At 33.5% G+C, this 25,821-nt stretch overlaps 1 protein-coding gene across 1 annotated transcript in view; it reads left to right on the forward strand.

Moving 5' to 3' along the window:
• ADAMTS6 (ADAM metallopeptidase with thrombospondin type 1 motif 6) overlaps window positions 1-25,821 on the forward strand; it is a 410,832-nt gene that overhangs the window by 261,703 nt on the left and 123,308 nt on the right. The window contains exons 10-11 of the mRNA XM_053589876.1: window positions 166-312; window positions 9,348-9,489. Coding sequence (XP_053445851.1) covers window positions 166-312; window positions 9,348-9,489 — 289 coding nt within the window. The remainder of the gene's footprint in view (window positions 1-165; window positions 313-9,347; window positions 9,490-25,821) is intronic.

Genomic DNA, 25,821 nt, shown 5'->3' on the forward strand with positions numbered 1-25,821 from the left:
AGTCTCTTTAAGCATTATTTGTTCAGAGGATCTCATCTGTCTTGATGGAAGGCATATGTTGATAGGACTAATAAACAGCCACATAAGGAAAAATAGGTTGTGTTGGGAGTTTGTTTTATGTTTTTTCTTATGTCTTTCTTTTATGTTTCTTCTATATCAAAACAGTTTTGGTATGAACCATGATGGAATTGGAAATTCTTGTGGGACAAAAGGTCATGAAGCAGCAAAACTTATGGCAGCTCACATTACTGCAAATACCAATCCTTTTTCCTGGTCTGCTTGCAGTCGAGACTACATCACCAGCTTTCTAGAGTAAGTAATCTCTGGAGAGTGATGATAAATTGCTCCAGAAGTAAATCATTGGTAGAAGGCTAATATGTAGCTTTGCATAATGGATAACATTTATAAGGCCTAGTGATATTTCAGCTGTTCCCCAAATGCTTCAATATATCATTACAGCAAATTTTTTTCTTCATATAGAACATAATGAATAGATTACAAGAAATGGAACAAAGATTAAGTGGGGTTTGTGATATGAATGTTACAATTGTTCAATAAATGGGAAAGAATTTAGATTTATTTAATTTTTTAGCTATAAGCCAAGTTTTAATCCATTGATTATACACAGTAGAACCTCTATAAGTCAACCAGTCAAAGAACTGTAACAAACTGGTGAATATATGGAGGTGGTTAACATAAGGAGCTAGACCTACTGTACTGAAACATACATGTGGTGCATGTTCAGTCTATGAAAATTAGGTCAACTTAAGAAACAGGTCATTGTAGGGAGGTGGTCAACTGTGGAGGTTTTACTATATTTCATATTATTAGTGAAGAGAGTTCTACTTAAGAGTCAAGTATCTAATAATAACAAATAACAAAAACCAAACATCCAAGAAATGAACACTTTATGAAAAGGATTTGTTTTTGAAAATTTATTAAGCAACCCATCCTTTTTATAGTTTGGGAACTTCTTCTCTGGTCCTTTAATATATATTCCCAGAGTCTGCTTTTTAAATGTTGAATAATATAAACTAGCTCAGGTATAACCATGTTCATGAAAGCAGATGTTCTTCCACATCTGACCTTCCATAATAGGGCTTCAGGATTGGACTTTGTTTTTTTTTATTGTTGTTGCTGAGACAGAGTTTCACTTTGTCACCCTTGGTAGAGTGCTGTGGCATCACAGCTCACAGCAACCTCAAACTCTTGGGCTTAAGCAATTCTCTTGCCTCAGCCTCCCAAGTAGCTGGAACTGTAGGCGCCTGCCACAACACCCAACCATTTTTTTGTTGTAGTTGTCCTTGTTGTTTTTGGCAGGCCCAGGCTAGATTTGAACCCACCAGCTCCAGTATATGTGGCTGGCTCCCTAGCCGTTGAGCTACAGGTGCCGAGCCCAGGATTGGACTTTGGAAACTATTAGACTTGAGTCTCAACTATATGACTTAGGGCATCTTACTTAACATTTCTAATCTTCAGTATCCTAATTTGTTAAATGAGTTTACGTCATAATGCTTATATCATCAAGTATTATGTATGTAATTATGTATCATGCTATAATATCTGTTTTACAGATATTATTAAATGGTAAATATTAAATTCATTAAATGGTAAATATTATTTTAAGTGATATCAAGGTTCAATGCTTTATTGCTTTACCATTCTCTTTACTGTTCTGTGTAACATTTTTCTTGGGTAGGAGAGATTAAATACTCTCTGAAAAAGGGAGGCGTACACAAAGTTCAGGCAATTATTTTTAAAAATTGGCTTTGTTCAAAGTTTAGATTAACATTACTATTTAGTAAAATTTGAAAAATTCGGATAGGTTATGTAGAGTAATATTATCCATTAAAATTTTCCTTCTTATATTATAATAGCCAGATCTTATTTTGACAATGTATAACTACATTATTTTTAAAAGACCACAAACAGGAGATTTTAAATTACCTAGCACAGTGCTTTACTCAAAAACCAAAAGATAATGTTTAAAATAGGCTCCTTAAAATTAATAAACATAATATTAAAGTTGAAGGAATTGGAAATTTATTTCAGAAGGCAGATTTTCTACTATAACCTTACAGTTTTTAATCTTAGTAATAGATAATTATAACATTATGTTTGCCTAGTACGAAAATTGAGTGAAGTGCTATAAGGACAGACCACAGAGAAATTTGTATGACATCTTTTAATAGTTTTAAATACAAAGCACTAGCATGTCATTTTATAAAATGATTTTAATGAGATCATTTACCTATATTTCAAGCATTGTTGAAGATCTGCTCTCCCCAGAAATCAAGTGAGATCTGAAATTTCTCCCTTGACTTGACTCATGGTTTTTTTGTTTGTTTGTTTTTGAGACAGAGTCTGAAGCTGTCGCGCTGGGTAGAGTGCTGTGGCATCACAGCTCACAGCAACCTCCAATTCCTGGGCTTAAGTGATTCTCTTGCCTCAGCCTCCCAAGTAGCTGGGACTACAGGCACCCACCACAACTCCTGGCTATTTTTTGGTTGTAGTTGTCATTGTTGTTTGGCAGGCTCAGGCTGGATTCGAACTCGCCAGCTCTGGTGTATGTGGCTGGTGCCTTAGCCGCTTTAGCTACAGGCGCTGAGCCAGACTCATGTCTTTTTTAATGTAGTCTTAATGTCTACCACCAGCAAGACAAACTGGTGATATAATATGCTCAGGTTTGCTGTGCATTTTCTATGGCTACCATTTTCTTGTTTTTTTAAAAGTACCATTTTTTTTTTCTCTCTTCTATCCTGCTTTTGTCCCATTGGCTACTGTAGAACTCGTTTGCTACTACCATCTCATATTCTAAATACAAGGATCAGTTTTGACTTCCTGCCAGATCTTGCTAGTTAAAACCATATTAAGGTGGTTAAGACACTCCAAAAGGAAATCCCTCAACTGCTGATAAAATGCAGTTAAGAAATCACTGCTAGTTTGGTGAGGGATGTAAAATGATTACTAGTTGCAATAAAGTTTTTCATTGAGTTAATTAAAAGAATTAATTCAAAAAGCATTATTTAAGCCTTATTGTCTCTTTGCATTTTGTATGTATAAGCATGATTAGTGTTGACGGGGTTCTAATGGGCTTATTTATCTTGTATTTTATAAAAATAATTCTCTTGTGCATCCTCATGGGACCGTTCACAAAGTTAAACCATTAATCAGAGATGGATATGAAAGACAATGGGTAGAGACTTGGGAAAAAGTTGGCTTTTCCACCCTTCTGTAGTAATAAACTAAACAAATCTGATTATAATTTGACCAAGCAATAAGGGTTTTAAACACAAGGTCCTTTAAAAAGGTCAGTTCACTGGAGCACAAAGACATAATAGTAACTTTCTTGAATGTCTTTGTACCTTTTTATTAATGTAGTGAACTTAATTGCTTTAACAGCTATGCGTGATATTTTTTAAAAACCAGTGATATTTTGATCAGGGATTGAGGTTACATTTATGTTTTATAGTTGGCTCAAAAGGCTCATAACATTTTATTTAAGCTTCTCTTCTCAAGAAAAAGAAATCTTGAAAGATGAATTGTTTAGGAACTGCAGCCCGGCCAACAAAACGCATACCTTTCTCTATTTAGTGACTGTATAGGCCAAAGATGATGGTGGATTTTAACAATGAGCTTTCTATGATTTATAGAGATTCACTATTCACTATGTTCTACTGAAAACAATTCCATGGCCTTTAAATGCCAATAGAATAGAGTCTCTTGTGTCATTCTGAAACACTAGATGCTATTGGTCAATCAGGAGATGGTGTTTACCAACTCCCAATATTTTTTTTCAGATTTCTTAAACTCGGTGATTCAATAAGTGGTTCATGAATCGCCCAGAAGCCGTCCTGATTAAATAATAAAGAACCCATTTCCGTTAAAATGGACGTGTTATGCCAGCTTCTGATGTTTTCCCGACGACGGCTTTGCAGGTAGTGTCTTTCCTATCTGCCTGCGGGACTTTATTTATTTATTTAGAAAATAGAGAGAAATAAACCTGGTATTATGGCTCATACGGACTGATGACTATGGGCTAATTTACCAGGCAGTGGAAGGCAGCCAAAAGTAATTTAAGCCAGTCTTTCATACATTTTCCACCACCTAGCAATAGTACAGAGTAATTTCATATAGTTTTCAAAAATTACAGGGCTCTGTGAATTAACTCTTGCTCTATGAAAATTAAAGTCTGTTAAATTGTTTGAACTGTCAAAGATTCATATCAAAATTTCTTACAGTTCCAAATTAAATATAGTGTAGCCATTTTTTACAGAAAGGATGGAAGCTGAACGCAATATTATGGTTGAAGATGAATTAGGAAGAAACATGAGAATAGAAATATAAGATAAGTGATGTAAGATGAACAAGATGACCAAGGCACTCGCATTTCCTCTCTAGCAATTACCTTTAAAGGTCAACATCAATATATTAGATGGAAAACTGTCTTTATAGGTGGGACCTTTTTTAAAAATGTAGAATCCAAGAAAGAGCTTGGTCAAACAGGTTTCTCTTCCTGTTTATCTGACACATTTTGGGAACCTTGCTCTAACCATAAATATCTTTGAGAAGAAGTCATAATATTAGGGGGCGGGGACGGAAGAGTAAAAAGCTCTCTCAGTACAGCATTTGTACCCTGGAAACTTCAAGTTCAAAATGTTCAAGCACCCAGTCGTACACACGGTGAGAGAAAAGATTTGACTTTAGAAGGCAATAAATTGTTAGTTTCATGAAGATTGACAAAATAATTTATGAAAACAGATAAGACACTTAGCTTGCTACAGATGATAACAACTTAATTCATTTTTGCTTAATTTGTGTTTATGAACACAACTTTGTGGGAAAAAATAGGAGGTGGCATTAAATGTTAACTTTTTGTTGTTGTTAAGAGGCTAAGATTATATATAAAGGGTTATATATAAAGATTCATTTTTTAGATTGACCCATTCTGTTGTAGACTAAAAGTCTATACTTTATAGCATGATTGTTTAGTGAAAATAAATCTGAAATCACAATTAGGAGTATGTCCTCGTGTGTTCTGGAAACAAAGCCAGAATTCTGTACATATTTTACATAGGGATCTGTAAATTTTAGTTGATGACTGATCTCTGGCTCATATTCCTATATTCAAGGCTAATTTTTGGACTATGTAAATAAGACCTCTCTAAATTAAAAGTGGAATATGAAAAATATGACTTTCTCATCATGCTGCAAAGATTTCTGGAAATATAAATATAGTTTGATTTACTATGAATTTCATAATCAAGGAAGAAGCATATTCTTAAACCAATACATTTTTTTTTTTTTGCTTTGTCTTAGAAGCAGAACAAAATTAGGGCTATGAATTGAATAATTATCTGTAATACTGTAAATGATACGAGGATTGAGTTTTTTGTTTATTTTTCTTTTTTAAGGCAGTCACAGCCACGTGGCCTGGCAGCTGTGAGCTCCACGGTGGCTGGGGTTGCATTTTTGGTTGTGAAATATATGCTGCTAGAGAAATAATCATAGACCTACTTTGTACATGTAAATGTTGAGTCTGAACAAGTATATCTATGCTTAACATTAGTAAGTTACAATAATTTTTCATAGCTGGAGACCAACAGTAGTGTACAATAATTTATTAATGCATGACCTTTGTGTCTTCTGAGTGGACAAATTTGCATGTAACACCAAGGCACAAATCATCTATGTTTAAAAGTGTTATTTGATAAAAAATTTGAGAAGCTTTGTATGTCAGATCAGTAATATTTTGATAGTAACATAATTAGTACTAGGTTTGGCCTTTTAAGAATTGTATAGTTATATGTCAATTATCTAGAACCTTATATTAAATAAAAATTTCCATAACTTCTGTTTTTTAAAATGAGATAATTACAAAGTATAAAACAATAACTCATCTAATATTTTAAAAAGTACGTTTTTTTAGAAAGCACATTTACACCAGGGGACTTGTAAAAAGCATTCACTTCATTGTAATTTATAATTGCCAGAAATTGAAAATAATTCAAATATTCATCAATGGAAGAATGAATAAACAATCATCGCATAGTTCTAAATGGAATATTGAAGAAGAAAAATGGACAAGATACAGTTACATCAAGATAGAAGTATCTCATATTCACAATATTGAACAAAAGTATAAAGTTACCAAAAAAAACCCTACAGAGTGACTTCTTATATATAAAATCCAAAAACAAGCATATAAATAACTGGGAAGTAAAATTATTGAGAAAAGCAAGGAATTATTATAAATAATCAGAATAGTAGTACCCCTAGGGGAAGGAAATGTAAGATGTGATTAGAGTTGAACATTTGGGAATTTTCTTAGGAAAAAAATAAGGAAAATAAGTTTCATTGCTAACTATACATCTCTCAAATCCATGTCCTCTATCTTCTATACCTGTACCTGTAATATTTCATAATGGTAATTTTGATAATCAGAGGCATGAAAATACCAGAATTATTATTTCAAGAGTTAAGTAATATTTATGATCTATAGACTTAACTACTTGAAAATAGCAGCAAAATAGCAGAAAATTTTTATTACATTATGCAAAAAGCATTTTGGTTGCTTAACCCTCAGTTTAGAATTAAAATAAGGGCTCCATGCCCATAGCACAGTGGTTACGGTGCCAGCCACATACACTGAGGGTGGCGGGTTTGAACTCTGCCCAGGCCAACTAAACAACAATGAAAACTGCAAAAAAAATAATAATAACTGGGCGTCATGGTGGGAGCCTATAGTCCCAGCTACTTGGGAGGCTGAGGCAAGAGATTTGCTTAAGCTCGAGTTTGAGGTTGCTGTGAGCTGTGACGCCATGGCACTCTACTAAGGGCGACATAGTGAGACTTCGTCTCCAAAAAAAAAAACAAAGAATTAAAATAAGAAAATCCCATCCCCCTGATACTTTAATCCAGGTTTTCCTATATATGCTAGTTACTAGGAGAAAAAAATACTATATATGTAGTAAACATTTGTAGAAATGTACCTATAATTTATATCAGCCTTGCAGATATCCTGTACTTACTTCCAAAGAACTGAAACAAAAATGTACTTTTGAGATAAACTGTCCCAGAAGAGTTTCAGCCATAGGTGCCAACGGTACACAGCATTCTTGGTGTCTGAAGGTCCTTGCAATGGTCATCTGATTTGATATTTTTTAAAGAACAGAAACTATGATTAGAAGCCCATTGATACCCTAAAACAATAATTTAGAATAATTATTCTGGCTCCTCTGTTTTAAGTAAACCAGTTTTCAGTTTGCTATCAGGAAAAAAAATTTTCCTCAGGATATCTATTATTGGGTTCCACATAGTACTTCTTCTAAATGTTTAGGTTAATTTTTTATATTTCCAAAAGTAATTACACAGTAGATGATCATCTTTAATACCTTCTGAGTTGGTGGCACTTAGGTGAATATATCCTACATTTTTTTGTTATGCCTTTGGTAAATATTTTTTACCTATAAGATCCTGTAATTTGTACATAGTTTTTAATATTTCTGTTGATTTATATTAGTACCTAACTTGTTAGTTTATTTTTATTACATACTTAATTCATTTCATGAAGGTATTTATAATTTTACTGTAGATAGAGAGGAAACTGATATTGTGGAAGGAAAATTGAGGAATTAAACTACTAATTCAATTATCTCACCAATATCCATATTATCAAAATAGTTCTTCTTTTTCTATTATACTATTCAAATATTATCTCTTTGTTATTAACCTTAATATATAATTTCAAATTTATTAGTAGAATTACATTTGCCTATAGTTTGCCTACCCATGTAGGTTAAAGATATTTTACAATATAAAATAAAAAGTGCTTGCTATTTTAAATATTCATCTAGAAATAGTTTTTCTTGCTAAGATATATGTCAACGTCTAAAAGGAAATAAACAATAAAAAGGAAATAACTTCTGTCATGAAAACTGGATAGTTGGGTAAAAAAGCATTGTTCTAATGCTTATCTAATGCAGGTTCATAAGATACCTTGAGCAGTGACAGCTGAAATCACTGTAATAGCCAATAGTATAATCCATTTCTGTTGGTGCCATATTTAATATTCAGTCTAAATATTTTCTATGGATAAAAAACTAGATAAGAGAGAATAAATGAAAGGAGAAAGTGTAAAGAAGTCAATATTCTGTCCCTGGGTCTTTGAATCTACATTACCTTAGGAATAGTATGGTTCAGTTTTTAAAAGGTGTTAATATGTTGCTGTGCAAAATATACATTTTTATATAACAAGTTAACTTTTACATTTTAGGAATATGATAAACTTAAGTGAATATGAAATTCATTGTTATGCATAGTTCTTTCTCAGTTATCTGTAAATGAAAATTTGTACTGTTCTAAATAATAGTTGAAAAACTTCTACTTGTAAAATTATTTTCCTTTGGCAAAGTGGATGGAAAAGATTTGAAAAAAAAACACACAAGTGCTGGCACAATGGACAAGAATGTTGGAAAAAATTTTTAAATGTTGGCATAGGAATTCTTTAAAAATTCTAACTTACTCACATGTGAAATGAAAAGTAAAAAAGCATCTGTCCTATTTTATGTACACTGACTAAATAAAAATGAACAATTATATTTAGCAAAGTTTAAAGCTCTTTAAATGAAGGTATTTTTTCTGACTTTTGGCAATCTTTATGTTATTTGTTCCAACTGAATTAAAATATTATATTTGAATGCAGACATACTTTAAAAAGCAGAAATTATAGAGAAAGGAGAACATTCTCTTTTCCAATTCTGATGATCCTAGATGAAATACGAAAATTTTGAGAGACTAAACACTTCTACTATACTTGAGAAGAAAACTTTGGATCTTGGCCTCCTCTGTTACTCGGCCCATTTATTAGTGTAATATTTCAAGAACCTATGGACATGTCTTACCACGGCATCTTTTGTTCTGCCCAAGGTGGAAGTATATAAATTAAGTCTTTAAGTATTACAACCATATATTTTTTTAAATTTTCTCCATTTCATGTTTTTAATTTTACTACCAGCTGTGGTTATATTTTCAAAGAAAACTAACAAGAAGTTTAGAGCAATATGAAATTTTGTTTTGATTTCATCAGAAATTAGTTTAAATTACAAGTTAAAATAACATTTTTAGATTGTTGTCTTAAGATGCTTTTATTGTGTCTTGCTGCTGGCAAAAACTATTTGGACCTCTTCTTCAGGTTTCACTTAAGCCACGTGACTATATATTGGGAGAACAGATTGTTTTTCATGCATCAAATTATCAAAAACAAAGAATTTAACACATGGTTTCATAATTGTGACTGAAATAGTCCATAGACTACCTAATTTCCTTTGATCCTTTATGTTGAACAGTTCAGGCCGTGGTACTTGCCTTGATAATGAGCCTCCCAAGCGTGACTTTCTTTATCCAGCTGTGGCCCCAGGTCAGGTGTATGATGCTGATGAGCAATGTCGTTTCCAGTATGGAGCAACATCCCGCCAATGTAAATACGGGGTAAGAAGTCTTAATGCTTATGTTTAGTCATTTATATGTGTTCTTTGATGACACAAATGTTAAGAGAGAATTATGGTGAATATAGTTTATATCTAATAACATTATTAATATAGCTTTGACAGTGCACTTTTTCTGCCATTTATGTAATATTTAATTCTAAATGTTTGAATAATCCTAAATTAAGTTAAGTTTAAAATTTCCTGTAAGGGATGCAGGTAGAATTTAACAAATTCTAATACATTTATTCTTTAAATCTTAAGTTTATGATGCCCATTTTATCTTTTAAAATGTTATAGTTTTAAAATCCCTCACCATCTCTATTTTCTGGTATTCTTATAATTGGACTACAGGGCATTTTTTCATTGGAGGTGCCTTTAATTCATATGCCCTAGTACTGAGTCATTTCATGTTGCTTCATCCACTGCCCACATTCCAACACAACAACCAAGTGGGAACAAGATGACATTAACCCAAATAATGAAGTAGGAAAACTACCATGTTAAAAAAATGTAGGCATCATAATTTACTTTGCATGCCTGCCTAAAAATGACAATGTGTATATATCAGAAAATGTATAAAAATTCTTTTTCAGCCTCATAAATATTTTAATATGTAGTATAGGGACATGTTTATATTAGGAACACAATTTAAGCATACTGAATGAAAAAACAGAATTTAAAATGTTAAATTATTTGCTAAAAATATTCAGGTTTAAAATATAAGTTCAAAGGACTGGTTCCTATTTTAATGCAATTAGTCTTTTAAATCTCTTTGGAAAAATAAAAACAGCAAAAGTAATTAAGTGTTAAAATAATTAAGACTAAACAGTATACTCACTGGATGGCACCAGTTCCTCTGTTCCTCTTGGGAACAGAACAATAAATGATTTTTTTTTTTTTTAATTTTAACTCTCTGGTGGGATAAAAATACCAGAAAAGGGAAGTGATTTTTTTTTTTTTAAAGAAGGATTGTTTGTGATTATGGATATGTAGAACCCTGCTTATAATTGTGGCCTTTCCTTTCTCTCTGTAAAGAAACTTCTATTATTATTTCTATATGGTACTAGTTTCTCTTGTTCTTAAGTTGTTTACCCATCAAAAAGTCAGTCAAACTTTAATCACAGTCTTTGTGTATACTTGTAGATAAATAGGTTGAAATTCCAAGATTTAAATGTGGTTAGATATTTTCTGTTAGATTATTCTTACCTGTCTCTAATTTCTTTGTTAGCAAGTGAAATAGTTAATCTATGTTTTAGTTTTTCAATTGGAAATAAATTAATTTGGAAGTAAATTTAATAAAAATTGACTTGATTCTCCTCAGTATATCTATATCTCATTCAGTTCAGACCAATTGATTTGAAATAATATTAACAGTAGAAAATTATGAATTTTCCATTTATGTTCTTCATATTCTTTTAGAATTTTAATATGTTTACAAAGACTTTTGTAATAGATGTAAAATCTGAAAACTTAGGGAAAGACAGTAGCATCTTACAAACATACAATTTTGTCTATTTTATCATGAACCCTTTTCACTTTGATTTACAGTAAAATAATGGTTTCCCTTGACTTGTGTACTATATGAAAATGCTTAATGCTATTTTTAAAAACATTCTGTATGTTGCTAGCAGAATTTATTGAGTCGGAATAGAATTTTTATATCTATATTCCACCTCTTGAACTGAGAATTTGGTTTACACAATTGAAAACATTTAAATCCACACTGGGTTTTGTCTACTGAATTCCTAAGGTTTTAAACAATTCTAAATACTACTTCATTAAACAATAGTGGCTTTGAAGGTTGGAGTCCAGTCAGGTAAGCAAGGTATGCTTCACATGCTAGCTAAAGGGAAACTCAAACCAGCCCAGCTTAGATAGCTGTCTAAGTGAAGCATGCTGAGATGAAAAGTAAATACAATTTCTGTAGACTTGGAGAGAACTCTGTAGCCTTTTCGAGAGGGGATACTTCTGACGTTAAAGAATCATGAAATGTTTCCTCTTTCAACTAGCAGATCTCTGATGATGTCACGTAAGATTTTAAAAGAACTATGGACTGACCCATAACTGCATCAGTGATCAGTTTTCCATTCTCCTACTTTGGTCTTCACGTAGTCTTTGCTGGGTTACCAATGATTACATCTGCAGTTATGAAAAATATTTGCCTGAATTCTTAAGTACATTATGAGTATACATGTTAGTTACATTTGGGGATTTATGTGAAAATTTTTCTATTCTATTTTACTTGGGGCAACATTCTTCACTATTATGTTTGTATATCTATTTTTATTTTCCATCTGTTCATAAATTCCAATTGAAATTGCAAGGAGAGTGTAGTGGCTATAAATACAAAGAGCAAAACAGTACAGTACAATGTACAGAGTAATATAGTTATATAATATAGTAATCTATAAATAATATGTAGTTTCTGGTATTGACATAGTTACTTTTTTCTGTGATACTTCGTACTTCAGACTACATTGATAAAATCATAATTATTTTATGATATTTTGTAGATGACGAAACTAAAACTACAGAATGTGATTTACCTATTCTAAGGGTTTTTGTTGTTGTTGTTGTTGTTGTTTTTGCAGTTTTTTGCCAGGGCTGGGTTTGAACCCGCCACCTCCAGCATATGGGGCCGGCGCCCTACCCCTTTGAGCCACAGGCACCGCCCCTATTCTAAGGTTTTTTTAAAAAAGATTTAAATCTGTTAGTTCTGTTTTCTACTCAGTAGAGTAATTATATTTTTAAAAAGTAGCAGATGTATTTTGCTTCAGAAGATACGTGTTACTCAGTTTTCATCAGGTAGTGTCTGTTACTAAAAATCTCAAAACTGCCCATCTTGTTCCAGTCTTTTCTGGGGAAAAGGTGATCAGGAGACATTGTCTAAAGTTACTTATTCTTCAGGGTCATACATTCTCAGGTGTCTGAAACCCTGAGTCTTGGATTTAAGTGGATTTTTATTTTCTTTCACCTTATATAAAGAGGTAGGACTTCTTCAAGGTAAGATGCAAGAACATTTAAGCAGCATGCAAAGCTATATTCCTGTTAGGTCACCTAAAAATATCTCCTAGCTATGTTAGTAGATTTCTAAGGGGACTTGGATGATTCCTGGATAAAAATATATTACAAATAAAACAGTATCAGTATGTCCAAGAAATGTTTCTTTCCCTAGTTGGAGTCATAAACCCTTTCCTATAAAACGCTGTAGAATCTATTGTATCACTTCTCTTCCACTTTCCATTAGTCTCCTCTTTCTTATTAGAAAAGAATTGAAAGGCTCAGTGGTTAGGGTGCCAGCCACATACACTGGGGCTGGCGGGTTCAAACACGGCCCAGGGCCTGCTAAACAACAATGACAACTACAACAAAAAATAGCTAGGCGTTGTGGTGGACACCTGTAGTCCCTGCTGCTTGGAGGCTCAGGAGAGAGAATTGCTTAAGCCCAAGAGTTTGTGGTTGCTGTGAACTGTGACGCAACAGCACTCTACTGAGGGACCTAGTCAGACTCTGTCTCAAAAAGCATTTCAGTAATAACAGTAAGATTAAATTTAGAATTCAAGGGCTATGAATTATCTTTAGACTGCTTTCCAAAGAGAATAGAATTAATTCAGGGCTCAGCTTCAGACTTAGCTCTTCATTTCTTTATTCTGTCACTTTAAATCATACCCCAAGTACCGTTTCCACATACACTAAAAGGTTCAGTACATAATAATAATATCCAGTACATAATTTACCTTTAACCATCAAGAGGTGATTATTCATCCATAGGTAGATAAGTCCACAAAACCAGAGAAATTTCATAGGCATAGCTTTGTTTAATTTATGTGCAGGCTGGACACAGTGGCTCACACCTATAATCTCAGCACTCTGGGAGGCCCAAGTGGGTGGATTGGCTGAGCTCAAGAGTTCAAGACCAGCCTGTGCAAAAGTGAGACCCCATATCTCTACTAAGAACAGAAAAACTACCTGGGTGTTGTGACAGGTGCCCCATAGTCCCAACTACTGGGGAGGCTGAGGCAAGAGAATTGTTTAAACCCAAGAATTAGAGGTTGCTGTGAGCGATGACACCATGGCACATGGCACTCTACTGAGGGTCAAAAGTGAGACTCTGTCTCTAAATAAATAAATAAATAAAAATAAAACATTAAAAAAATTTCTGGGCTATTATTATTAAGGAAGTTTGTCACTGTTTACATAGACTGAAGAGTTAGGCCATAGATAATAGTGTGTTGTACATTTTTATTGCTTATTTTAATGTAGAACTGAATAATATTTTATCAATAGATCATGTATTCTGAACCATATATGGGAACATATGATCTAATACATGGTTTCACAAACAGAATATTTTTAAAGAAATATTTTAGATGAAAAGTCTGTTCACCATAAACTATTACCTATGACTTCAAATTGACCATTGATAATTTGACTCAGTTTTATACACCTTATTTCAGCATACAGTAACCAAATTGTTCTTATAAACTTTAGATAGTGAGAGGATATGGCAGGCGTGCTAAGTTCATTTCATTTACCTGGCAAATGGCAGACATTCATATTCATATACTCTATGAATATCTATCATCCTTGATACTATTCTCATATAGCTGGTAATGCTGGTACTGTTTTAGGAGAATCTGAGCCATTTTTACATTTGGGAGCATATTAAAATATTGCAAGAGAATCATGTTGACTCAATCTCACCCTTCAGTCTGAGGTCAAATGCCAGTTTTTCTTTAGAGAGGTCTCTATCTGATTGTTCTCTATAGAAACACTTCTAAGCACTCTTTTTAACATTATGATGTTTATTTCCTACAAAGCAATTATTAAAATCTATAATAATTTTGCTTATTTCATTATCATTAATTATTTAAATGTGATCATCTAGATGAGGGCTTCTCTGACAACCTTATCTAAAATTACACATATATATGCACATATGCACACCCCCACACAAATTCCCAACATTTTCCTTGCTTGATTTTTTCCCCTTAACATTTATGACATTCTGACATAGTATATATTTTGCTTGATAATCTTGCTTATTGCTGTCTTCTTCACTAGAATCTGTTTTCTTAGGAAACATATTTTTTTCTGTTTCTAGTTCACTGCTATATTGCCAGAGCCCCTAGAACAATGCCTGGCTCATGGAGGGGCTCAATAAATATTTGTTGAATGAATGAACTGATGATTGTGACAGGGCTGTAACTTCTATGAGGAGAAGGATTCCACCTGACTTGTTTATGACTATTTGTATAGTGAGTAGCTCAATGCCTGGCTCATATAGGAACTCAGTAAGTACTTGATGAATAGTTGAGTGAGTGGGGGAGAGGAACTTTATGAAGAACCTGAGGCTGTGTATTTATTTGAAGAGCTGAGAGAAGGCCAATGTGGCTGATGCTGTCAAACACCACAAAAATGAAACAGGAGAAGAAGGTAGGAACCATGTACCTTATAGGCCACGTTAAAAATTCTAGTTTTTTATCTTAAAGCTGTGGAAACTATTGTGAATTTCAAATGAGTGAGACCAAGAGAGTTTATTGATGTACAAAAACATCACAGAATTTCTAAGGCACGTTATGTCTTAGGAAATAAATTTAATTCTGTAACCTGGCAAAACCATGTTAGGAAATCAAAGGCTTTTTTTTTAATTTTTATTTTTTATTTTTATTTCTTTTTATTAAACCATAGCTGTGTACATTAGTATGATCGTGGGGCACCATACACTTGGTTCATAGATCGTTTGACACATTTTCATCACATTAGTTAACATAGCTTTTATAAAGTGACTGTATCCTCCTTTTTTCCATTTACTCCTCCCCTCCAAACACCCTACACAGAGTACTGAAGGACCTCTGCTACTGATAATATTCCAGTGTAGCATTGCCCTTGCTTTTCTAGGTAAATATAAATTCATTCTTTTGATACTAGAGAATGCTGTACTGTAACTCTGAAATGAGGTGATTGGAGGTATTTATGTGTAAAGGTATGCAGGATCCATAATTTTGACTTTAAGATTGCAGAGTGTCAGTGTATTGTGGTAGAAATATAAAAGAACATATAAAAAGAAAATATGACATAACTCTAGAAACTTTAAGATTTCTCACTAATTTATAATCTTTCCAGGGGAAATGTACTTGTAGCAGTGCTACATTTTACATATAGATCATCAAATTTGAAAGTTTTCTTTTTCTTTTTTTTTTTTTTTTGTGGTTTTTGGCCGGGGCTGGGTTTGAACCTGCCACTTCTGGCATATGGGACCGGTGCCCTACGCCTTGAGCCACAGGCGCCACCCATTTGAAAGTTTTCTTTTTTTTTTTCCATTCCTCAGTTAAATGCTTAATGATAAAATAATCTTCTACAAATGGGTGGGTGCCATATTCATTCCTAACTTTAAGCGATGAGAGGATTTTAGAATTTAATATTAGAAATTAAAGATCGAAGCAGCAAATATCTATTTATATTTATTAATTTATACAGCCAAGAAATGTCATTCAAAATACTGAAATCTTCATATTATTTTATCTAAAAAAAAATCTTCCAGTAGACCAATTTATTATCAAAGGTTATTTGGTTAAGTATAGAATAAAGATATGGGATAGTATAATTATTTTATTATTATATTATTATGATAATAATAATGCCATCAAATTACATCTACCTGAAGGAAAGCTCTTTGCAGTCAGGTTAACTGCTGGAAACAAGATAGCTGAGTTCTCTCTTCCTGGAGAGTACTTAGTTTAAATAAAGATGGACATATTTTAATCTCTCAGAGTTTAGTTTTTAATGTTTTCATGCATACTCCCTTTTGTTTATTATTTTATCCAACCAATTAAATAAGATTTAGGTCAATATTGCATTACCATTGAGAATAATTCTTTCATGGAATTACATTATGACTCTACTAGCTTTTTAGGATATTGTTAGCAATTCTTTTTAAGAGATACAGATAGCTTGGGAGACGATAGCAGTGAAATGTGGAGGAGTATGTATAAGGTAAGTTTAAAGAAAATGAGTTTGAGTAACCTATAGAAAAGAAAGCTGAATGTTGGCCTCAAAACTATCCTATGGTTTTGGAAAGCTTATTATATTCTGATTGCTAGTAACAAATTGTTCTTCTTCCCTACCAAAAGCATTAACACCCCCCCTGCCCCCACAGTGGTCTTAATTTTTACAGCTGGAAGGCTGTAGATTAGGTATTAGGAAGAATTTCAAGTAATTAAATATTGGAATTCTAAATTGGGAAAGATTATAGAATCATTTTCCTTGAAAATATTAAGGTGGTATAAATATTCTACAGTGTGGTTTAATATAGACTTAGAGAATAAAAGTTGTGGAAGTAGAAAAGCACCTCAATATTCTTTTGGAATCTGAACATATATTTTATATATATATATAATTATATGTAATATTGTATGTTATGTAATATATAATATACATATTATATATGTGTCTATACATAAAGACACTATATACATATATATATTTGTCTGGCATATACTAACAAGAAGTTTATCTAATTTTTATATTCCCTAAATTCCAACCCAAACATGGGTCCAAATTCACTTCTATCCTTAAATATCAGTAGTTTTTTTTTTTTTTTTTACCACATTTGCTTCTTTGAGATTTCCTTTCCTTTTTTAGCCATTTATTAATTTTTTAAACCTTTCAGATTGGTCATTAGTTATATAAATTGATTTCTAGACTACGAGTTCTTATGTTTGTTTTTTGTCTTTCTATCTCTTGCACTTAAATTACCCACATAACAGGCTCTAACTATTTAAGGAAGAAATAAGGACACATTATCCTCTTTCTTCAGGAGACTACTAAACACCTGGAACCAGGCCATAAGGTCACCATATGTTGGTTTTCAATTTTCCTTTGTGTGATCAAATGATAAGTAACCTTTCTAATCACTGATGCTCCCTCCTGACCTTCCCAGGCTCTGCTCTCTCACTTTACCTTCAAGATCCTTTATTGCAAGCAGCTGTGGAGAGGTGTTACTGATAGGGTAATGAGGACAAAGAGAAAGTTTCATATTCAGAATCAAGGACTCAGTGTGGCATAGGGTTTAGGGTTTCCCAAGGACAGAAAATTAGTACATACCTCTTTTTTGGTCTTTAAAGTTTTTTTTAAAAAAATTAAGAAACCCCAAAGCCATCTAGCAATAAAGATACCATTTTCTCTTCATATCCTGCTTTATTTTAATCCAGTGGTTCTCAACCTTCCTAATGCCACAGCCCTTTAATACAGTTCCTGTGGGTCGCAACCCACGGTTGAAAACCGCTGTTTTAATCATATAATGATTGTAAAATGTCTTTGCACTTTTATGATGTCACATTCCCTCTTGTGTAAACTAATTTTAATTTTCCTATGTATATAAAAGGGCTTCTCTTCTCAGTTTTTAGTGGGTTTTAACATAAATAGTTAACTTGAAAAAGATGAGAACATTAAAAAAAGATAAATTCTCTTTTTTTATTTTTTTCTTCTGTAAAAATTGCTCCTTCTGAAAGGAAAGATAAATTCTAATCTCTTTTATTGTACTAAAAGGGTGTTTGTAAGTATTAAGTTATTCTATTCTGATCAAAAGAGCCCTAGTTCACTTCTTTACAAAGTTATTTTCTACATATCAGGCAAACTATAAGGTTTGGTATTTAAGTTCACGAACTCATCCTAGAAAAGGTGCTGCATACCTCATGGCTGACTATTGCTAGTTACCTTAAAAGTACTCCCTTGGCCATCTGGTGACCATAGTGATATTCAGCAATGAGATTTATAGCACTTTTTCTAGGGTGAGTTCACAAACTTAGTTGTCTCTGATGGCCATTCAAGGAGTTCCAAAATTGCTTTGAAGGTTGTACTAGGCACTGATCTCAGTGCATAGCTTCCTAATGGGGTACTTTGAAGGTGACCATAGTGATATTTAGCAATGAGATATGCAGCACTTTTTCTAGGACAAGTTTGCAAATGTAATTGTCCAACCTCATACTTTATATTAGATATTTACTATAAAATTCTATTTTCTTTTTTTACTTTTTAAATTTATTTTTATTTGTATATATTCATGGTCATTTTTTAATGTATCTTTATCATCACTTGTATTTGAAAATAGTGTCATTCATCTGAAAAATAAAAAAAACTGGAAATCTGGGAATTGTACTAAAATTTTAAATAATAGGGATATTTTCAAATATCTTATTGCTTGGAAGAGTGTGGGAATGAGAATACTTTTGTGAAATACATAAACAGTATCTTTTTAAAATCCAAGTACAAGTGGTAATGTTTCAATAATAATAATTAAGAAGTTTCAGTAATAATGTGTAACCTAATGCCTAAGGTGTGATATTGAATAAGTTCTGAATGAGTATATAATAGTTGTCATTTGGAAATATTATCCTTTAAAATAAAGGCAAAGGATAAAAGGGTATTGTGATTATTTAGTGATATTTTATATTATATTAGAATACAAATAAACCTTTACTAATTAACATTAATTGACCAGAGATATTATTCAATTTTGATACATTAAAGAGAAATGGGAAAGTAGATTTAATTGCATGGAGATATCTTAGGCATTGATATCAGACAGAGCTTAAGCAAATCTGGATTTAGTTAGAATTGAAACAAATGGCTAAATTTTTCTGAACCTAAAATTTGTCATACTTTCTAAGAAGATGGACAAGGTTAGTAAACAAGATAAAAATATGAATATGCCTCACACAGTAGTTGACAGTATACCTTGAAAAAGTTATTAGTTTCTTTCTTTTCTTCCTGCCTACAACATCCCTGCTAAGTTGTCATGAAGTGTGTGCTGGTATATCTTCATTGGTGGGGATTCAGTTTTAGTTTCCTCATTGTTCAGCTCTGACCTTTGGACTTTTCTTCTATATATGGAACTAAAATCTACTTCCCCTAGCTTTTGTCCATTGGTTGAATGACTTTCATATTTTTTTCATATACTTCCTAAAGTCTAGGAAAACAGTTGCCTTTTCAAAAATATGGCAAACAGTAAACATAAACACATCTTCAGAAACGAAAATACTAGATGAGATAAAGCCAAACAAATATAATGAAATTTAGTCCGTTTAACTACAACATGTATTTATGTAATAAGTGACACAGAACAATTGATGAATTGGAGAATGACCCTGGAATAATGCTTGTCTTGTTCTTTCATATGTGATTGTTTCACATCGTTAGTATATTAATGATTTGAAGCTATTGGGCAAGCTTTTTCATAAAGACAGAATTTTTTCTATTTCATTCACTTCTGTATCTGCTGTCAACCTTGAGATTAAGATTTTGAAAAAAGTATCTTGAGCATTTGTTACTTTGTATAGAGATTTTCTAGGTGCTTTGGGGAAAGAAGATCTTTGTAACCTGACTAAAGAGTATATTCTCCTAATCTATACTTGTAGATGAGTATGGTCCTTTTTAGTAATACAATTTTGATTGTGTAGTTTTGTCTTTAGGCTTCTTTTACTTTGTTTAATGTAAGATTTTGACTTAATTAAGATCATAAAAGATCAGGAGTATCATCCAGGACCATAGATAAAAAGTTTTCATAATCTTTGTATTAATCTCTTTTAGTTGTTCTTTGTTTTTATGAACATAGTTTTCTTAGAATATGGGTAGATTTGTGATACATGAGGCAATGTTTTTAAGCTGTTAAATATTACTCCTAGTGCTTTTTAAATATTTAACTAAAAGAATATATTTAGGAAGAAAAACTGAAAACCATCTCCTATAGAAAAAAAAAGAATAAAGTAACAATCTTCTCTTAAACAGACACCAAAGCTTTGAAAAAAAGGAAAGTGGATTTTGTAATAAATTGAATTATAAAAAGAGGAAAGTTTTATGTTGATGTTATGATCCATGGTGCATTCTTTTTTTACCCTAATGTTTTATTCTCTTCTCACTCACAAATTCTCCAAATGAAGTTTATAATTTTTTTTTTAATATCCCAGGGCTTCAGCCACTGTATTTTATTTTTTTTATTGTTAAATCATAGCTGTGTACATTAGTGCAATCAAGGGGCACAATGTGCTGGTTTCATATACAATCCAAAATATTCTCATCAAACTGTTCAATGTAACCTTCATGGCATTTTCTTAGTTATTATATGTAGACATTTGTATTCTGCCTTTAGTAAGTTTCGCCTGTACTCATTCTAAGATACACCGTAGGTGTAGCCCCACCCATTACCCTCCCTTCACTCTAACCTCCCCCCCGCCCTTCCCCTTCCTTGGCCCTTTCCTCATAGTCTTGTGCTATAGTTGGGTTATAACCTTCATGTGAAAGCTATAATTTAGCTTCATAGTAGGGCTGAGTACATTGGATACTTTTTCTTCCATTCCTGAGATACTTTGCTAAGAAGAATATGTTCCAGCTCCATCCATGTAAACATGAAAGAGGTAAAGTCTCCATCTTTCTTTAAGGCTGCATAATATTCCATGGTATACATGTACCACAATTTACTAGTCCATTCGTGGGTCCATGGGCACTGGGGCTTCTTCCATGACTTAGCAATTATGAATTGGGCTGCAATAAACATTCTGGTACAGATGTCTTTGTTATATTGTGACTTTTGGTCTTCTGGGTATAAACCTAGTAAAGGAATTATAGGATCAAATGGCAGGTCTATTTTTCAGTCTCTGAATATTCTCCAAACATCCTTCCAGAAGGAACATATTAGTGTGCATTCCCACCAGCAGTATAGAAGTGTGCCCTTTTCTCCACATCCATGCCAACATCTCTGATTTTGGGATTTTGTTATGTGGGCTACTCTTCCTGGGGTTAGGTGATATCTCAAAGTAGTTTTGATTTGCATTTCTCTGATGATTAAGGATGATGAGCTTTTTTTCATGTGTGTGTAGATCCCACGTCTGTCTTCTTTAGAGAAGTTTCTCCTTAAGTCCCTTGCGCACCCTGAGATGGGATCACATGTTCTTTTCTTGCTAACATTTGAGTTCTCTGTGGATTCTGGTTATTAGACCTTTAGCAGAGGTATAACCTGCAAATATTTTCTCCCATTCTGAGGGCTGCCTGCTTGCTGTACTTACTATGTTCTTGGCTGTGCAGAAGCTTTTTAGTTTGATCAGGTCCCAGTAGTGTATTTTTGATATTACTTCAATTGCCTGGGGAGTCCTCTTCATAAAATAATAACCCAGGCCGATTCTTTCAAGAGACTTCTGCACTTTCTTCAACTATTTTTATAGTTTCATGTCTTAAGTTTAAATGTTTTATCTAGTGAGAGTCTATCTTAGTTAATGGTGAAAGGTGTGGGTCCAGTTTCAGTCTTCTACAGGTTGCCAGCCATTTCACCCAGCACCATTTGTTAAACAGGGAATCTTTTTCCCCCTGAATGTTTTAATTGGCTTGTCAAAGATCAAATAATGGTAAGTAGCTGGATTCATCTCTTGGTTCTCTATTCTATTCCAGACATCTACGTCTCCGTTTTTGTGCCAATACCACGCTGTTTTGATCACTATCGATTTATAGTACAGTCTCAGGTCTGGTAGCATGATTCCTCCTGCTGTGTTTTTATTGCTGAGTAATGTTTTGGCTATTCGAGGTTATTTCTGATTCCATATAAAATGAACTATCATTTTTTCAAGATCTTTAAAGTATGACAGTGGAGCTTTAATAGGGATTGCATTAAAATTATATATTGCTTTGGGTAGTACAGATATTTTAACAATGTTGATTCTTCACAGCCACGAGCATGGTATGTTTTTCCATTTGTTAACATCTTCAGCTATTTCTTTTCTTAAAGTTTCATAGTTCTCTTTGTAGAGATCTTTCACGTCCTTCGTTAAGTATACTCCCACATATTCCATCTTCTTTGGCATTACTGTGAAAGGAATAGAGTCTTTGACTGTTTTTTTGGCTTGGTTATTGTTGGTATATATAAAGGCTACAGATTTATGGGTGTTGATTTTGTAGCCTGAGACATTGCTGTATTCCTTGATCACTTCTAAACGTTTTGTAGTTGAATCCCTAGTGTTTTCCAGATTTACGATCATATCATCTACGAAGAGTGAAAGTTTGATCTCTTCTGACCCTATGTGGATACCCTTGATCGCCTTTTCTTCCCTAATTGCAATCGCTAAAACTTCCATTACAATTTTCAAGACCAATGGAGACAATGGGCAACCTTGCCTGGTTCTTGATCTAAGTGGAAATGATTTCAATTTAACTCCATTCAATACGATATTGGCTGTGGGTTTGCTGTAGATGGCCTCTATTAGTTTAAGAAATGTCCCTTCTATACCAATTTTCTTTTTTTTGTAGAGACACAGTCTCACTTTATGGCCCTCGGTAGAGTGCCGTAGCATCACACAGCTCACAGCAACCTCCAACTCCTGCGCTTAAGCGATTCTCTTACCTCGGCCTCCCGAGTAGCTGGGACTACAGGCGCCCTCCACAACGCCCAGCTATTTTTTGGTTGCAGTTCAGCTGGGGCCGGGTTTGAATCCGCCACCCTCGGTATATGGGGCCGGCACCTTACCGACTGAGCCACAGGTGCCACCCTATACCAATTTTCTTAAGTGTTCTGATCATGAAGGAATGCTGGATATTATCAAAAGCTTTTTCTGCGTCAATTGAAAGAATCATATGGTCCTTATTTTTTAGTTTGTTTATGTGCTGAATTACATTTATAGATTTACATATATTGAACCAGCCTTGAGACCCTGGGATAAATCCCACTTGGTCGTGGTGTATAATTTTTTTCATATGTTGTTGGATTCTGTTTGTTAGGATCTTATTGAGTATTTTAGCATCAATATTCATTAGTGATATTGGTCTATAATTTTCTTTTCTTGATGGGTCTTTCCCTGGTTTGGGGATCAAGGTGATGTTTGCTTCGTAGAATGTGTTGGGTAATATTCCTTCTTTTTCTATATTTTGGAAGAGGTTTAGTAATATAGGTACTAGTTCTTCTTTAAAGGTTTGGTAGAATTCTGACATAAATCCATCTGGTCCTGGGCTTTTCTTTTTAGGGACATTTTGTATAGTTGATGCTATTTCAGAACTTGATATAGGCCTGTTCAACATTTCCACTTCATTCTGGCTAGGTTTTGGTAGGTGGCGTGTTTCCAGGTGCTGGTTGATTTCTTTCAGATTTTCATATTTGTGAGAGTAGAGTTTCTTGTAGTATTTGTTAAGGATTTTTTGAATTTCTGAGGGGTCTGTTGTTATTTCATCATTACCATTTCTGATTGATGAAATTAGAGATTTTACTCTTTTTTTCCTGGTTTGGTTGGCCAAAGGTTTATCTATTTTATTGATCTTTTCAAAAAACCAGCTTTTGGATTTATTGATCTGTTGTATAATCCTTTTGTTTTCAATTTCATTTAATTCTGCTCTGATTTTGGTTATTTCTTTTCTTCTTCTGGGTTTGGGGTTGGAGTGTTCTTCCTTCTCCAGTTGTTTGAGATGTCCCATTAAGTTATTAACTTCCTCTCTTTCCGTTCTCTTGAGGAAGGCTTGCAGTGCTATAAATTTCCCTCTTAAGACTGCCTTTGCAGTATCCCAGAGATTCTGGTAATTCGTGTCTTGATTGTCGTTTTGTTCCAAAAATTTGGTGATTTCCTTCTTAATCTCATCTATAACCCATCTATCCTTCAGCATAAGGTTGTTTAGCTTCCATGTTTTTGTATGGGTATGCAGGTTCCTGTTGTTATTGAGTTCAACTTTTATTCCATGATGGTCTTAGAAGATGTAAGGAGTAATTTCTATTTTTTTTTTTAAATTTGCTGAGGTTAGATTTGTGGCCTAGGATGTGGTCGATTTTGGAGTATGTTCTGTCGGCTGATGATAAGAATGTGTATTCAGTTTTGTTGGGATGAAATGTTCTGTAGATGTCTGTTAAGTCCAGATGTTGAATGGTTAAGTTTAAATCTAAAATTTATTTGCTTAGCTTCTTTTTGGAGGCTGTATCCAGGACTGCTAAAGGGGTGTTAAAATCTCCAACTAGTATGGAAGTGGAGGAAATCGAGTTGCTCATGTCTGTAGGAGTTTCTCTTATAAATTGCGGTGCATTCTGGTTGGGTGCATAAATATTAATAATTGAAATCTCATCATATTGAGTATTACCTTTAACAAATATGAAGTGTCCATCCTTATCCTTCCTTATTTAGGTTGGTTTAAAGCCTATTGCGTCTGCGAATAGGATTGCAACGCCTGCTTTTTTCTGCTTTCCATTTGCCTGGAGTAGAGATGACCATCCTTTCACCTTGGGTCTATATTTGTCTTTTAATGTAAGATGTGATTCTTGTATGCAAAAGATATCTGGCTTGAGTTTTTGTCTTCAGTCAGCCAACCTGTGCCTCTTTAGAGGACAATTTAAACCATTCACATTAATTGAGAATATTGATAAGCCTTTCCAGAGTCCGGTGGACATTTTTAATCCTTTTATGACTGTGGAAGTTGGAATTTGATCAAAATTTTCTGGGTGAGTTTACTTTTGTGGTGGAGGATTACGCTGGTCATTATGAAGGATAGGTCTGAGAATATCCTGGAGAGCTGGTTTAGTTATGGCAAATTTCTTCAACATGTGAATGTCGTTGAAGTATTTAATTTCTCCGTCATAAATGAAGCTCAGTTTAGCTGGGTACAGGATCCTGGGTTGAAAGTTATTTTGTTTTAGGAGATTAAAGTCAATGACCATCCTCTTCTAGCTTGAAAGGTTTTAGCAGAGAGATCTGCATTTACTCTAATATTCTTGCCCTTGTAGGTGATGGTTTTCTTTCGCAGCTGTCAGAATTTTCTCCTTCATATTAACTTTAGTGAAATTGATTATGATGTGTCTGGGGGATGTCTTATTTGGGTTGATTCGTGCTGGAGTTCTGAAACTGTGCTGTCTGAATTTCAAATCTCTTGGCATGTCTGGAAAGTTCTCCTTCATAATCTCATGGAGAAGAGACTCTGTGCCTTCTGAAGCCACTTCGTCGCTTTTGGGGATCCCTGTAAGATGAATATTGGTTTTCTTTGAATTATCCCAGAGCTCTCTGAGAGTGCGATCTGTTTTTGCCCTCCATTTCTCTTCCTCTGAGAGTTGGGAGCGTTCAAAAGCTTTGTCTTCAATGTCAGAAATCCTTTCTTCTGCTTGCTCCATTCTGTTACTGAGGGATTCTACTGTGTTTCTCAGATCTTTGAGGACTGCAACTTCTTGTCTCAATGTGTCAAAATCTTTGGTCATTTGGTCTTTGAATTCGTTGAATTCTTGAGATATCTTTTGGGATGCTGCTTGGAATTCTAATTCGATGTTATTTGCTATCCAGATTCTAATTCGATTTCTGACATCTCAGCTATTTGTTTGTGCATGGGA

Source organism: Nycticebus coucang, chromosome 1, assembly GCF_027406575.1.
Source record: "Nycticebus coucang isolate mNycCou1 chromosome 1, mNycCou1.pri, whole genome shotgun sequence".
Classification (NCBI taxonomy): domain Eukaryota; kingdom Metazoa; phylum Chordata; class Mammalia; order Primates; family Lorisidae; genus Nycticebus; species Nycticebus coucang.